Below are 15,328 nucleotides of genomic sequence, written 5' to 3'. Positions count from 1 at the left end.
TTTTGTGTCGAATCCGTTTCTCGATTGAAAGAGCGCGAAAATTATGCAGCATGTACAACGTCGCGTCATTTGCATACAAAAGCGTGCGTGTATTGAGCGTTTTAACAAGCACACAACAGGTCAGGGGTTTGACGCATATTCAGAGGCAATATTTCATCAAATCTATAAATAGTCACTTAAAAAATGGCAAGGTTTGTGTTAAAGAAATAATTGAGAGCTTTTATCGTAAATATTTACCAGACTTATAAAATTGTGATTTATAAAAAGGAAATAAACAGGATTATTGGGTAATAAATAGAAACTTGAAAAGTAGTAAGTGTATAGTAATAGAGTCGGGTTGAAACGGATGCATTGGGGAATCGTTCGAGTCGGAATTTTACTATCTGTGCGGGAAAGTTTTAAAACAATTAAACAATAAAAAAATATATATTTTTGAATGACTGGGGGATTTTTTTTGAAGAGTCATAGCGCACCGAATGACGTCTTTTGACGCTGTTTTTCTTTGAGTTATAACGCAACACAGAACGTGAATTGACACGTTAAATAAAAAAAAAAAATCAACGTCAGGAGGGGACACCCCTCCCGAACCACCCCTAGCAGCCCCGGGGCGCCTGACAAAAATCCTGTGGAAGGCACTGCTCTGTACCTGTTGCATGTGTCACCATGTGGTCGCCATGATAAGACAACTCTGTACTGACTACACAGACCAAGAAAGGTAACTATTGATAACAGTATAATGAGCCTTTACTCTGTACCTGTTGCATGGGTCACCATGTGGTGGCCATGATAAGACAACTCTGTACTGACTACACAGACCAAGAAAGGTAACTATTGATAACAGTATAAAGAGCCTTAACTCTGTACCTGTTGCATGTGGTCGCCATGATAAGACAACTCTGTACTGACTACACAGACCAGATAGGTAACTATTGATAACAGTATAAAGAGCCTTAACTCTGTACCTGTGGCATGTGTCACCATGTGATTACCAAGAAAGGTAACTCTTAAATATCTGGTGCAATATAAAGGGAAGTAACTCCTTACTTGTGACCAGTCTAAGCTTGGCCATGCCTGTAGTCTGTACCAACTGCATGGACCAAGAAAGGTAATAATAAATGTATAAAGAACAGCAACTCAGTATTTATTGAATATATCAGTATGCACTGGTCATGTTCTTCCAAAATTTCTTGGTAAATGTAGAATAATTGCATACACAGGATTGTATTTTGCTCATCTTTAGAATTGTCAACTCATTTGTGCAGCCAGGGCTTTAAGCCATGAAAGATGTAGAGGATATTGGTTGATTTCGGTGTATGATTGAATTTTTTGTCAAGATTCTTTTATATTTTCACAAGTGAGTAATCTTGAGTAAATCAGTAAGCCGTGAGTAAACATATACTTTTTTCTATAACCAAGAGTGATATTGATATTTGATCATATCTCACCTCCTACAAAAATGACCAAATCCGATTGGCTTACAGCGGTCACGTGCCCATGGTGTATTTTAAGTACACCCTGAGTAATTTCCATACACCCCGAGTAATCGAGTAGTAGGTTGAGATATAATTGTTACACCGTTAGTAACTGACGGTGTATGGGATATACACCCTCGGTGTATGGGATATACACCCTCGGTGTATGGGATATACATCCTCAGTAATGTAATACCATACTCGAGCCTCACTCTCGTATGGTATGAAATTAATGAGGGTGTATATCCCATACACCGTCAGCACTATCGGTGTAATCAATAATACACCATAAACAACGACTTCTTGAATTATATTTATTGTATAAAATTCTATATTCCACAGAAATGTGTGTAGTAAAAAATGCATTATTATCCAACACAAGCACTGTGTTCTCAATATCACTGTTGCATACCTATACACTTTCAGCCATCTGGATGAGAACATCTTCTGTGACTGCATGAAGTTCCTGGAGAACCACATCGACAAACCCACAGCCATGAAGGCCTTTAACAGCTTCTTTGAGGCAGAAAGTAAGAGCTTATAGGACACTTGGACCTTGCTGTGGGAAAAGGGGGCTTAATGCATGTGTAAAGTGTTGTCCCAGATATGCTTGTGCAGTCAATCCAGGTTTATCACGGACGATTCTTTCTGTAGAGACTTGATTTTGGTTTAGAAGAGACTTTCTTTCAAGGAAAAACTTCCCTAAAGGGGAGAGTGTTGTACATGATTTGCCGGTGCATACTGCACAGGCTCATATGGCAAAACACTTTACCCACATTCATGAAGCCCATTTTTCGCTTACTGCAGCTCAAATTTGTGAACATTTGTAACAAATTGATAACCTTCCAAATGCTCTGTGTCAACCCTTCTAAGGGTGTGACCCCAAGCTTTTATGATTGTAATTGTCGTGTAATACTAGTAATGATAATAATTATGGAGTTTCATTATTTATTTATATAATTTGTGTAGAATTCTGAACAGAGTACTATACTTGTCCATGCATTATGCACAATTTATATATCCCCCCCACTCCCGTTTTTTAAAGGCATGTTGAATGAAGCAACAATTTGAATATACCATTTATGATTAGCCGAAGATTTGATGTTACCAAAATTTCCTCAAAGTTTTGTGCAAAATGCAACCAGAAAAACTATCTTCATAAAAATGTCTTGTTTAGATACTTTGGGTAATACATTTTTCCTCATAAATGGCTGGTGAATTAATACCCAGAACTGTACTGTTGATTGTTAAGTTCTTTAATGTTTTTCCTACAGATCTGCGAGCCTTGCTTGTCTCCTCTTCACTCAATCACCTGAGCCCAAACTTTGCAGCACGAGTGATGAAACTGTTCAACAGGCTTCTGCAGCTGAGTGAGTTTTTTGTTCTTTAAGTTTCTTATGTTAGCTCAATGTTATTGGAGGCCAAAGGTCTGTTTATCTTGTTCCTGGGTAGAACTAGCCCTTGTAAACTTAAATGGAAAATCTTGAGAGAGCTATCAAAGTGGGAATCAAACCTGTTTCCTAAATTTTAAACCCTTTTTCCACTCGGAAGCAACGTAAAAATTGCTATGTGCGAACAGCATAATACATGTACCACAACCGCCTATGGTGTCCGCCTTGCGATCGGGAGGTCACGGGTTCGATCCCCACCGTGGGAGCGTTCTTTAGATCTCCCCCAAAGACACCAAGTACTGGTTCTAGGCCCAGGAAACGGACTCGAGAGCGTTTATATAAGCCTAAGGCTTTCGACGCAATCGAGCTAAAAATAAATAGGTTTAAACTAACCGCCTGGGAGTTATTCGCAGTCTGTTCAGGTTTTGTGCTGTTTGCTGCTCATCCGTATCTAAGGGTTTGAAATGAAGCCTTTAATACGTGAATCTAGTAAGAAAGGTCTTTAATTAAATTTAACTTTCTAAGGGAGTACAAATGCGTCAAAATACGTATCTAAGTGGTTAATATTGTCACAATGTTTTATCTTCATAGTTGAAAAACAAAACAAAAAGTGTATATAACTTCTTAAGATTTTCTTTAAAAATAAATGCAAGTTTTCTATATATCTTGCACACAGATTGTTTTAAATGATGTCACACACAACATTTTAACAATGGATATCAAAGAGGGCAACCATCTTTCTTGCATTAATGGAAGTTTTGGAGTCACTTCCCAGTTATTGTCACAGGACTTTCCAAACTGCAGCCTTAGAAGTCTCAAAACCATAAAACCTGAAAATTATTACAAGTTAAAACACGTTTATGCTAGCCCGGATCATAAACATGTTCCAATGTTCTCAATGCACACTTTGTTTTTAAAGGTGAGAATGGCAAAAATGCGAAGAACTTCCAAGGCCTGTGTTCCAAACTACATCACCTGGCAACTGTAGACTCTGCTGTTTGGCAGGCATGGCTTGTCAAGTTTGTTGTGCAACCAAAGGTGAGCAGGGGTGACAGATTTGTAAGTTGGTGGTGTAATTTTTCCTACTTGCTTTTGACTTCTTGCATTTAAATTTCTAGATAGAGTAACAAATAGTTCTCAACGTTGCTTATTTTAAAAATGAAGATTGTGTGTGCACCCTGTTACCAAAGTGGGAGGGGGAACGGAGCCCTGAACAAACTCCTTCAGAAATAAGTTCTGAGTTCAAACACAACTTTTTGTTAATTTTGAAATCCTGAAGCCAAGACGGATATTTCTAAGTATACTTTAGGGGCAGACCAAAACATGATTCATTCACAAAATACTTTTTTACGGTTGCAGGGTACGGATGAAGAACAGTTCTCAGAGAATCGTCAGCTCCTACAGACATTTGCCCACCATCTTATTCGTCCAGGGTGTCCTGCGGGAGAGGACCTGCCCCGGACCATTCTGACGGCCTTGCTGCCCCTGGGGGAGGGGCTGCTGACCTCCCTGGGCACAGAGGCCAGTGGGTTCCCTGAAGTGATGGACGTGCTGCACACGCTAGCTCTTGTGGGGAAGGGGGCTGGTCATGTAACTCTATTTAATGCTGCCACCGTCTGGCTACAGTTGTGGTATGTGTTTAAGGTTTTAAACTGATTTATTTCGGCTAAACTCATTGAGCCAAAGGCTTATTAAAGGCCCTATAAAGATGACAAATCCAATTACTATGCATATAAACTTGCTTAATTTTTAATTTCAGTTACTCTTGCATAAAAAATGCTAATAACACAGCTTAGGTGCAACGTTGTTAAGAAGTATTGAAGATACCTGTTTCATAATTGGAAGAAATGTTTACAAATTTGCAACTAATGTGATGTGTAGCCCCAAAGCTGTGACGTTTGCTAAAAATAGCCAAAAGAACATTCACTTTTAATTCTATTTAAAACAACTTTTTACCAGCAAAAAGTAACAAATTAGATCACTACAAACGTTTTGACCATTTTTAGAAGAGACATTCTTTGTGAGTGATACCGGAAAACATTGAAAATCAACGATATATTTTTGGTGACCTGAGTCACTTTCACTTTCCCAAGTAAACAGCGATGTAAATAAACTGATTGTTTGTAAACACGATTGACTTGGAGGACACTGTATTTTGAGCTCAAAACAAGTTGTATTGCTCATATTTTTATGGTAATGTCCAATAGCATATACATATTGTTTTTTGATAACCTTTATATTATAAAATACGGAAAAAATCGGTAAATAATTACGGAACTTAACCTTTATTGAGCCTTTAAAACGCTTTTGAGTCTGTTTCCTGTGTAGAACCAGTACTTGGGGCAGTTGTAAAGAATGCCCCCACAGTGGGGATCGAACCCGTGACCTCCTGCTTGACAGGCGGTCACCATATCCATTATACCATAGAAACGTTTTTTTGTGAGTTGTGGTACGGATACTGTCATCAAAATTACCAGTTCAACCAAGCAATCCTGAATTCTTATTTTGCTATTTGAGACAATAACATTTTTATGAACCGGCCATTATAAAACCGAGAATCCAAACAAGCCTGGTTAAAATTCATCCACTGCAGGGCTTGCCAGCTTATGCTCATGTGCAGTCCCATAGAAAGTTAGATTTAATTGAATACCTTTCTTACTAAATTCTAATTTTAAAGGCCTCATTTCCAACCCTTTAATACTGGTCAGTAGCAAACAGCATTAGACCTGAACCGACTGCGAGTTACTCGCAGACTGTTCTGGTTTTATGCTGGTTCCAAAAGCCATTTTCACAAGGCCTCTTATGGGGGAAAGTGTTAAGACATACATACTTGCAGATAGAACAAATTTTTAGTTTGAAGTGTTTCTTTCATTGATGCAAAATATTATAATGGCACAAATGAAGTTAAAGAATTGGTATTTTGGAGTCAGTCTGTGGGGCGGTTTGTCAGTTTGTTGTGTGCATAAAATGTTATGTTTGTGGATAGAACTGCTTCCCAAATTAGCAATGGTTTAAATTGAAACGTGAAACAAAAATGACCATGAAGTTTAGATTGCGTTTTTATATTCCAATTGATCCAGACATTAGTTATTTGCGCATGAACATAGCTCTCATGGTGACCCAGGGGTAGTAGTCATGTGTTTGACCAAGCTGTAGTTAAAATGCATATTTTAATTGAATGAATACTTAATCAAATGCTATAAGATTCCATAACCGATTGTTATTATGTGACAAATCTTAAGTATCAAAGAAAAAACAGGCCAAGTTGACCAATTAAATAAATATAGAGCCATATACTGTTCTATGTGCGTTAGGTTGTTTGTCCATTGATTTTTAGTTACTCTTTATTCATTTAATTTGATGGACATTAAATTTGAAGGATTAATAAAATCTGGCATGGGATCTATGATCTTAAATTCATTGATTTTTATGTCTGATATTAGACCTCGGGCTGGAATGATTTTTGGAATTTAAATTTGTGGTTGTTAGGACCCACGAAAATTACTGTCGGACAAATAATATTGGTTTCAGAGTAAATGAATAGAGAATCAGACCATGGGCTGCTATTCACCACTTAAATATAAACATAATTGGCTGCCTCAACCCTTGACTTGCAAGAAGAGCTTGGTTGGTTGACAGATCAAACTTATTGTAGCTCTCAAAAAAAAACAAACAACATTTTATATGTAGACATGTGGAGTCCTTTTTATGCTCCCCGAAATAAATTTCTGCGGAGCATATAGTTGCCAGTTTGTCCTTCCTTACTTAGTTACTTACTTACTTACTTACTTCCTTACTTCCGTCACACTTTGCTACCGTTTCTCATAGCGCCTTCAATACTTAACCAATTGCCTTCAATACTTAACCAATCGCTTTCATATTTGGCGTGTAGGTACCTTGCATGGACCTCTACCTTTTGATGAGGTTTGAGGTCACTGGAGTCAAGGTCACCGAGGCTAATAATAGACTTCCTTTTGTCACACTTTTGCTACCGTTTCTCATAGCGCCTTCAATACTTAACCAATCGTTTTCATATTTGGCATGTAGGTACCTTGCATAGACCTCTACCTTTTGATGAGGTTTGAGGTCACTGGGGTCAAGGTCACCGAGACTACTTCCTTACTTCCGTCACACTTTTGCTACCATTTCTCATAGCGCCTTCAATACTTAACCAATCGCTTTCATATTTGGCATGTAGGTACCTTGCATGGACCTCTACCTTTTGATGAGGTTTGAGGTCACTGGGGTCAAGGTCACCAAGGCTAATAATAGACTTCCTTCTGTCACTTTTTTGCTACCGTTTCTCATAGCGCCTTCAATACTTAACCAATCGCTGTCATATTTGGCATGTAGGTACCTTGCATGGACCTCTACCTTTTGATGAGGTTTGAGGCCACTGGGGTCAAGGTCACCGAGGCTAATAATAGACTTCCTTCTGTCACACTTTTGCTACCGTTTCTCATAGTGCCTTAACTACTCAACCAATCGCTTTCATATTTGGCATGTAGGTACCTTGCGTGGACCTCTACCTTTTGATGAGGTTTGAGGTCACTGGGGTCAAGGTCAAGTTCACCGAGGCTAATAATAGACTTCCTTTTGTCACACTTTTGCTACCGTTTCTCATAGCGCCTTCAATACTTTACCAATCGCTTTCATATTTGGCATGTAGGTACCTTGCATGGACCTCTACCTTTTGATGAGGTTTGAGGTCACTGGGGTCAAGGTCACTGAGGCTAATAATACATTTTTCAGTCACACTTTTGTTACGGTTTCTCATAGCGCCTTCACTATTTTACGCATCTCTTACATATTTGGCATGTACGTACCTGCATAAACCTCAACCTTTTGATGAGGTTTGAGGTCATTGGGGTCAAGGTCAAGGTCACCGAGGCTGATAATAGATTTTTTTAGGTGGTTATTAACACATAGATTGACAAAGCGCATCATCGGGGAGCATCCATCAGTTTCACTGATATTCTTGTTATTTCTATATTAGTCTTTTAAAGTCACATTATGTTATTTATATGTATAATTTATTAAAAGTTGTTAGTTTTAAACTGTCAGATTTTCCCCCATTATTGACCCGCCGAATTTCGGCCCTTTGCCCTAGATGAATTTCCCCTCTCACAGAGATTATCGCTAAAACAATAATATCTATAAAAAAAAACAACTATTAGGTGTTAAAAATAAACTTAGAATTGCGGGTAATTTAACATCTACATCATTAAGTGTTCTAAAAAAATCTTCATTAAAGTTATCCAAAAGGGATGATGTATGTAATGTTTCCTTCTTGCAGTAAAAGCCATGTCACACAGAAGGATATCTTGGAGAAAATGTTGAGTAGCAGCAAGTCTGGCAAGGTAAGTATGTGCCTTCCATCTAGACACGTGAGTCGCGTTCTGAGAAAACTGGGCATAATGCATGTGCGTAAAGAGTCGTCCCAGATAAGCCTGTGCAGACTGCAATCAGGGACAACACTTTCTGCCTAAATTGGATTTTTGCTAAGAAGAGTCTTCATTTAAACGAAAAATGTCATAAAAGCGGAGTGTCGTCCCTGATTAGCCTGACTGCACAGGCTAATCTGGGACGACACTTAACGCACATGCATTATGCCCAGTTTTCTCAGAACACGACTCATGTGTGTAACAAAGATTTATTTCTCGTTTTGGATAAACTGGATTTAATGGGCATAAAAGTGTCGTCCCAGGTTAGCAAAATTACAATCCTTTTTAAATTGCATTTTTATATCATGATTTTTGCATCTTGCTAAGTATTGCAACATGGGGCTTTTGGGGTATTTATGGAGGTATTCATAACTACTTGGCCAATATCTGGTTAAAACTGCGCTGTTCTGAGAGCTCTTTTCTTTCGTTTAGAATTCTTTACACACATGCATTTAGCCCATTTTTCGCAGAGTGAGGAGGCTCTTTTCATCTTGTGTTTGTTTGATATCGCCACAGAATCTGCTCAGTACCCTCTGTTGCCTGCTGTCCTATGTGGGTGGGGTACTGGCGGCGGTGAGGAAGGCAGACGACCACGCCGGGGGAGCAGACGAGGTCCCGGAGGAGCGGGAGGTGATCAGTGTCGCCCAGGAGGCTGACAGCGACTGGGACGAGGAGCTCAGTCACGAGGAGGAAAACACCACCGGCGAGGACTCTGTGAGTTGTATTGATTGAAATGTTTGTGCTGATTTTGTGCCATTAGCTTGGTGAGTTGTCCAAGGGTAATGTTTGTGCCAATTTTGTGCTATTAGCACGGTGAGTTGTCAGAGGGTAATGTTTGTGCCAATTTTGTGCTATTAGCACGGTGAGTTGTCCAAGGGTAATGTTTGTGCCAATTTTGTGCCATTAGCACGGTGAGTTGTCCAAGGGTAATGTTTGTGCCAATTTTGTGCTATTAGCACGGTGAGTTGTCAGAGGGTAACGTTTGTGCCAATTTTGTGCTATTAGCACGGTGAGTTGTCAGAGGGTAATGTTTGTGCCAATTTTGTGCCATTATCATGGTGAGTTGTCAGAGGGTAATGTTTGTGCCAATTTTGTGCCATTAGCACGGTTAGTTGTCAGAGGGTAATGTTTGTGCCAATTTTGTGCCATTAGCACGGTTAGTTGTCCAAGGGTAATGTTTGTGTCAATTTTGTGCCATTAGCACAGTGAGTTGTCCAAGGGTAATGTTTGTGCCAATTTTGTGCCATTAGCACGGTGAGTTGTCCAAGGGTAATGTTTGTGCCAATTTTGTGCCATTAGCAGGGTGAGTTGTCCAAGGGTAATGTTTGTGCCAATTTTGTGCCATTAGCACAGTGAGTTGTCCAAGGGTAATGTTTGTGCCAATTTTGTGCCATTAGCACAGTGAGTTGTCAGAGGGTAATGTTTGTGCCAATTTTGTGCCATTAGCACGGTGAGTTGTCAGAGGGTAATGTTTGTGCCAATTTTGTGCCATTATCACAGTGAGTTGTCAGAGGGTAATGTTTGTGCCAATTTTGTGCCATTAGCACAGTGAGTTGTCAGAGGGTAATGTTTGTGCCAATTTTTGTACATTAGCACGGTTAGATGTCCGAGGGTTATGTTTGTGTTAATTTTGTGCCATTAGCACAGTGAGTTGTTCGAGGGTAATATTTGTGCCAATTTTTGTACATTCGCACGGTGAGTTGTCCGAGGGTTGTGTTTGTGCCTATTTTGTGCCATTAGCACTGTGAGTTGTCCGAGGGTTGTGTTTGTGCCAATTTTTATGTCCCCTAACAGTTTCACCGGAGGGGACTTATGGTTTGCCCACAGTGTTTCTGTCAGTCTGTCTGTCAGTCCGTCAGTCTGTCACATTTTTCTGGATCCTGCGATAACTTTTAAAGTTCTTCATATTTTTTCATTAAACTTGCAACATGGATAGATGGCAATATGGACATTATGCTTTTCATTTTGTTCCTACATCAAAAATTCTGGTTGGTATGGCAACACATATAATAATAAAATATTCTGGCAATGGTGGAGCCGGTAGGGGACATATATTGCTTGGCAATAGTCTGTTACATAAGCCAGCTTAACCATTTACCATTTAGATATGCACTTAAACATGTGTGTTCTTAAAACATCCAGTTAAATGTAATACCTTTTTCTAGATTTAAATTCTAAAGGCTTCATTTTCAACCCTAAGATACTGATGAGCAGAAAACAGCATAAAAGCTCAATAGACTGCGAGTTACTTGCAGGATGTTCTGATTTTATGCTGGTTGCATATAGCAATAGAAATACAAGTGATACATGAATTTTATGCCATATGACACCATTACCCTGCTTAAAACCCATCTCTCCAAATACACTGTAGATATGGTATAATCAGTTACTTTGTGGTTTTCATTATTTTGCAAACTGTCCATGGATCCTTTTTTGTGAACTTTTGTGTAATTTACTAATTACTAAATTTTTTATGAAGAAAATCAAGTTTGATCAGGATTTGGTGCATTTATTGACACTCAAGTATTATTTGCAACTATTTAATTTCAGAAATCTTTTCTTATGCTCATATAACTGACCAAAATCAAAACAAAACTGCATTTGCAATGGTCAATGGTTATTAATTATCAAAGTAAGCTCCAAATTTTGCCCCACTCCACACTGTCATCGTTTTCACATTGCCTGAACATGCCTTGTTTCTTGTTTTTCTCAGCAAGATGAAGAGTTCATGAACAACAAGCTGTGTACCTTCACCATCACACAGAAAGAGTTCATGAATCAGCACTGGTGAGTCCATATAGAAGGCTACTGTGAAATCTCTCGTTTATGTACAGCACGATCTTTGAAAACATGGCTTAATGCATGTTCCTATTAAAGTGTCTTCACAGATTAGACTGTGCAGTGTGCACAGACTGCAGTGTGCACAGGCTGCAGTGTGCACAGGCTGCAGTGTGCACAGGCTGCAGTATGCACAGGCTGCAGTGTGCACAGGCTGCATTGTGCACAGGCTAATCAAGGCTTAATTGAACTTTTGCTGAAATGAGACTTCCTTTCAACAAAAAAACCATAAAAGCTTAAAGTGTCATCCCTGATTAGCGATGTTGATGTGCGGACTGCACAGGCTAATCTGGGACAAAACTTTACTCTATGGATCAAACCCAGTTCTCCAGAAAGTTGCTCATGTTATTATATTATTCTCTTTCTATATTTCATAATGCTGTTAATGCTCACTGTATAAATATATATGCATTTTATATTGGTACGTAGGTAGTATTGATTAAGGGGAAAAATCTACTTGAATGAATTCAATTGCCAATTTTGCTTAAAGAAAAGGCCATTACTCAGTTTATGTCAGTAAATAAATGATGAGAAGTCCCTGTTAGACCTTTCTGTGTGCTGTTGAGCTTTCATCACTTTCAAAAATTTGGGTAATTTTTGTTTAACATAAGGACCATATTTATTGTTACCAGTACCATGAACAAGGTGCACAAGTTAAAATGCTGATTAATAGTTTAATAAATTTTACCCCACTCAAGCAATAATTATTTTCGGTGTGACCTTTTTAAAAAAACATATTTATATGTCCCAATAATGTCTAAATGATGTCTTCTTCAAATTATGAATTTCATAATTTTGTGTTTTTTCTGTTTTCTACAGGTACCACTGCCACACATGTAAGATGGTGGACGGAGTGGGCGTGTGCACGGTCTGCGCCAAGGTGTGCCACAAGGACCATGACCTCACGTACGCCAAGTTTGGGTCCTTCTTCTGCGACTGCGGGGCCCGTGAAGATGGTGCTTGCAAGGTCAGTGTGAAGACCCTTTTCCCAATAAAATGTAACAAACGCACTGCAAAATCTTGATATAGTGAATTTTTTGGGGGTAAAATTTTACCAAAAACTGTATATTTTTCCCAAAATGACTGCCTATAATTTTCCAATTTAATGTTTCTAAAATAATTATATTTTTAATAAATCTCAAAATTAAGTTCATCCACCTTTATAAGTTTAACCTTAGTAAATATACCATAAAAAAACTCTTTTCTTCTCAGATTTATAGTTTTTTTTTGCACAAAAAGAAGAACACAAAGTTTGGTAAAAACTGATAAAATTACCCCAATCCAAAGGGCCTTGGTCCCATTCCATAAAGTGTGTAAACAAACTTAGTGATACCTGCAGGCACTGACCAAGCGCACAACCCAGTCTGGAATGAACAGCAACGAGCTGACGACCCAGTCCCCGTTCACCATGGAGACCGCGTTACCAAGTTCCCTACGCCGTCGCCTCTCGTCCTCAGTGCAAGCTGACAAAAACAAGATGGCTGACGTCAAGGACCACGTCGGCAAAGTGAGACAGCTGAAAAGACAACTGGAGGTATTACAGACAGTCTATTCAGATTGGACCGAGATGGCTAGCTTAGTTGGTAGAACTTTTGAGCCTCGTTCTGGCAAAACTGGGCTTTATGCAAGTGTCGTCCCAAATTAGCCTGTGAAGTCTGCACAGGCTGATCAGGGGCATAACTTTCCACCTAGACTGGATTTTTTGTAGAATAGACTTCCAAGGGGAAAGTGACTACTCTGATTAGCCTGTGATGCCTGTGCAGGGTAATTAGGGAAATTTTGTACACACCTGCATTAAGCCCAGTTTTCCCACGCCTCTTTTGACTTAAAATCTGAGCATCAAGGGTTTGATTCCCAGCCCAGCCACATAACCTGTGTGGTGATTATTCATGAAATTATTTTAACCACAATCCTCACACAACCTCTGATTTAAGAAGAACAGGCAATTTTGGACTTTTTTCATTATTTAAACCTAAAATTCAATTCTACATCAACTCCAGTTTAAAGCTTTGACTAAGTTAATAAGTAGGTCCAGTAATAAGCATGAGTTAAAATGCTTAACAGCAATTTACGTTTGTTCCATTTTAGCAAAAGCCTTATTAACACGTCATAACATATATCCAGGATAGCATTGCAAACATTTGTTTCCATTTATATGGCCTGAACAACGTTAATTAAAAATAAAAAAATGTGATGCTTTAAAAACACATATGCATTTTTTCAGGGAATTTATCAACACTATAATCTGATGTGTTTATTATAATCAGATTGTTGACATCTAGTATCTTGTTTGTTATGCATAAGTCATTGTTCAGTCACAATTAGAAACATACAAACCTTGGTCTGGGAAAATGGGGTTTAATGCATTGCGTAAAGTTTTGTCCCTGATAAGCCAGTGCAATCTATACAGGCTATTCAGGGACGACACTTTATGCATAGACCTGATTTTCTTTAAGAAGAGACTTCCTTTCAATGAAAAATTCCACAAAAACTGAAATTTGTGTCCCTGATTAGCATGTGCACACTGCACAGGCTAATGTGGGAGGACACTTTATGCACATGCATTAAGCTCCGTTTTACGAGAGCATGGCTCATTGAGAATTTCTGCTCCTGTTCCATGATTGGTTGGTTCTATAATCTGGTTGTCTTTCTGTTGTTACAGGGAAACCAAGATGCGATAATGCAAACATTGGTAGGTTTTTATATTCTTTTTTGGAAAATCTTGGATTTCCCAGATTATTTTAATTTTGCGTCCAGTGTACTTATTCATTTTTTTCATACATTTTGTCAAGCTAAATCATTTTGTACAGAAATAATTAAATACTGATTTGGGCTATTGCATAACAGTAATGAAAGAATAATTGTGGAAGATCCAATACATATGCACCTATTCATTTAAGTAATAAAATAAATCGCTATTTAATTTTGCCATTTCCTGCCAGTCCGATCCACACTCATTAGATAATTTCTTCTTTTCACATTTCATGATTTATCACTTCACACAGATACCAGTATTTCTGAATTTCTTCTCAGACTGGTTCCCAGACTGTGCAGACTGTGCTTGACATGCTAGACTGGTTCCTGCCGTCCCTCACTGAGAACTACCAGTCCATGTCTCCCATGGGGAGCCTCCAGAGGGCCCAGTCTGCCCTTCGTGAACTACACTCCCAGCAGAAGACCATAGAGACTACTGACCAGCTCATGGTAAGTAACAATTGTGTGTATGTGTATGTAGAAGTTTATGAGGTCTTTCTTTATCTGCATTGTTGTTTTTTTTAACCATGTTGGGAATGGGACGGAGAAAGTTCGTGGCATTTTGACTAAAATTGAGAAATATAAAAGTGTTTTCAGTATTATATTTAATAAGGTTGAACATACAAAGCTGGATGGGAGATGAACAAAATGAAGAGATCTTAAAAAAAAAATATTTTTTTTTAATTTTCAATTGGGAATTGTGTAGGTCCCATTTTGGGAAAATGTACTCTTTCTTTTACCTTGGGAATGAGGCCAAATACCAGATCCAATTTTGAACGAAAACCTCCACTGATTTGAGGCTGCATTATGTGTGGCCATGGAGTGTGTTCTCATGAACTTACTTGTCTAAGGAAAGTCAGGACGAATTTCAAAGAATGGCTTCAATTTCCAGCTATTTATTTATTACTGAATGTTTTTAAATGTTTGTGTGGACTTTTGTTGTGGGGGGAAGCAGGAGTATTTGTAGGAAACCCTAGCTGTCCTGTATGGTTACCGCCAACCCAACTCACATGCTCTTGTGAACGGGGATTGAACCCCAGTTGCCTAGGTGAGAAGTTCAGATGAGTAACAGTGACATTGAAGAGAAATTGTTCAAATAAACATAAAAAAGGGTTGAATTAGTCATTTCTTATGTACAACAAATATGAAAAAAAATGCATTTACCTCAAATGATAAGAGACAACTGTCAAGCTTATGTTTAGTAAGTAATGATTTCTTTAAAAAACACATTCCACAAACACTTTAAAACAACGCAATTTGCAGAAATTATTCGAAATTTTCGGATTAACTTGATATGGACCAAAAAACTTAAGCTTCCATTGAGTCCATATAAGGTGTTCCAAACTCACAACCGTAAAAACTTCACTAATTAAGAAAATAAATATCGTTAAAAAGTTTACTAATTAAGAAAATAAATATCGTTAAAAAC

General features: G+C 38.4%; 1 protein-coding gene across 3 annotated transcripts in view; it reads left to right on the top strand.

Moving 5' to 3' along the window:
• Window positions 1–15,328, top strand: part of LOC127838381 (E3 ubiquitin-protein ligase UBR4-like) — a 179,398-nt gene that overhangs the window by 53,474 nt on the left and 110,596 nt on the right. For all 3 annotated transcript variants that reach the window (XM_052366097.1, XM_052366098.1, XM_052366096.1), the window contains exons 31-41: window positions 1,899–2,002; window positions 2,747–2,842; window positions 3,783–3,901; window positions 4,223–4,494; window positions 8,160–8,223; window positions 8,824–9,021; window positions 11,021–11,094; window positions 11,965–12,112; window positions 12,485–12,679; window positions 13,808–13,837; window positions 14,179–14,349. In XM_052366097.1, coding sequence (XP_052222057.1) covers window positions 1,899–2,002; window positions 2,747–2,842; window positions 3,783–3,901; window positions 4,223–4,494; window positions 8,160–8,223; window positions 8,824–9,021; window positions 11,021–11,094; window positions 11,965–12,112; window positions 12,485–12,679; window positions 13,808–13,837; window positions 14,179–14,349 — 1,471 coding nt within the window. The remainder of the gene's footprint in view (window positions 1–1,898; window positions 2,003–2,746; window positions 2,843–3,782; window positions 3,902–4,222; window positions 4,495–8,159; window positions 8,224–8,823; window positions 9,022–11,020; window positions 11,095–11,964; window positions 12,113–12,484; window positions 12,680–13,807; window positions 13,838–14,178; window positions 14,350–15,328) is intronic.

This window comes from Dreissena polymorpha, chromosome 7 (assembly GCF_020536995.1).
Source record: "Dreissena polymorpha isolate Duluth1 chromosome 7, UMN_Dpol_1.0, whole genome shotgun sequence".
Taxonomy (NCBI): domain Eukaryota; kingdom Metazoa; phylum Mollusca; class Bivalvia; order Myida; family Dreissenidae; genus Dreissena; species Dreissena polymorpha.
Note: the sequence above shows the minus strand (reverse complement) of the source record. Positions and strands in the feature narration are given on the sequence as shown.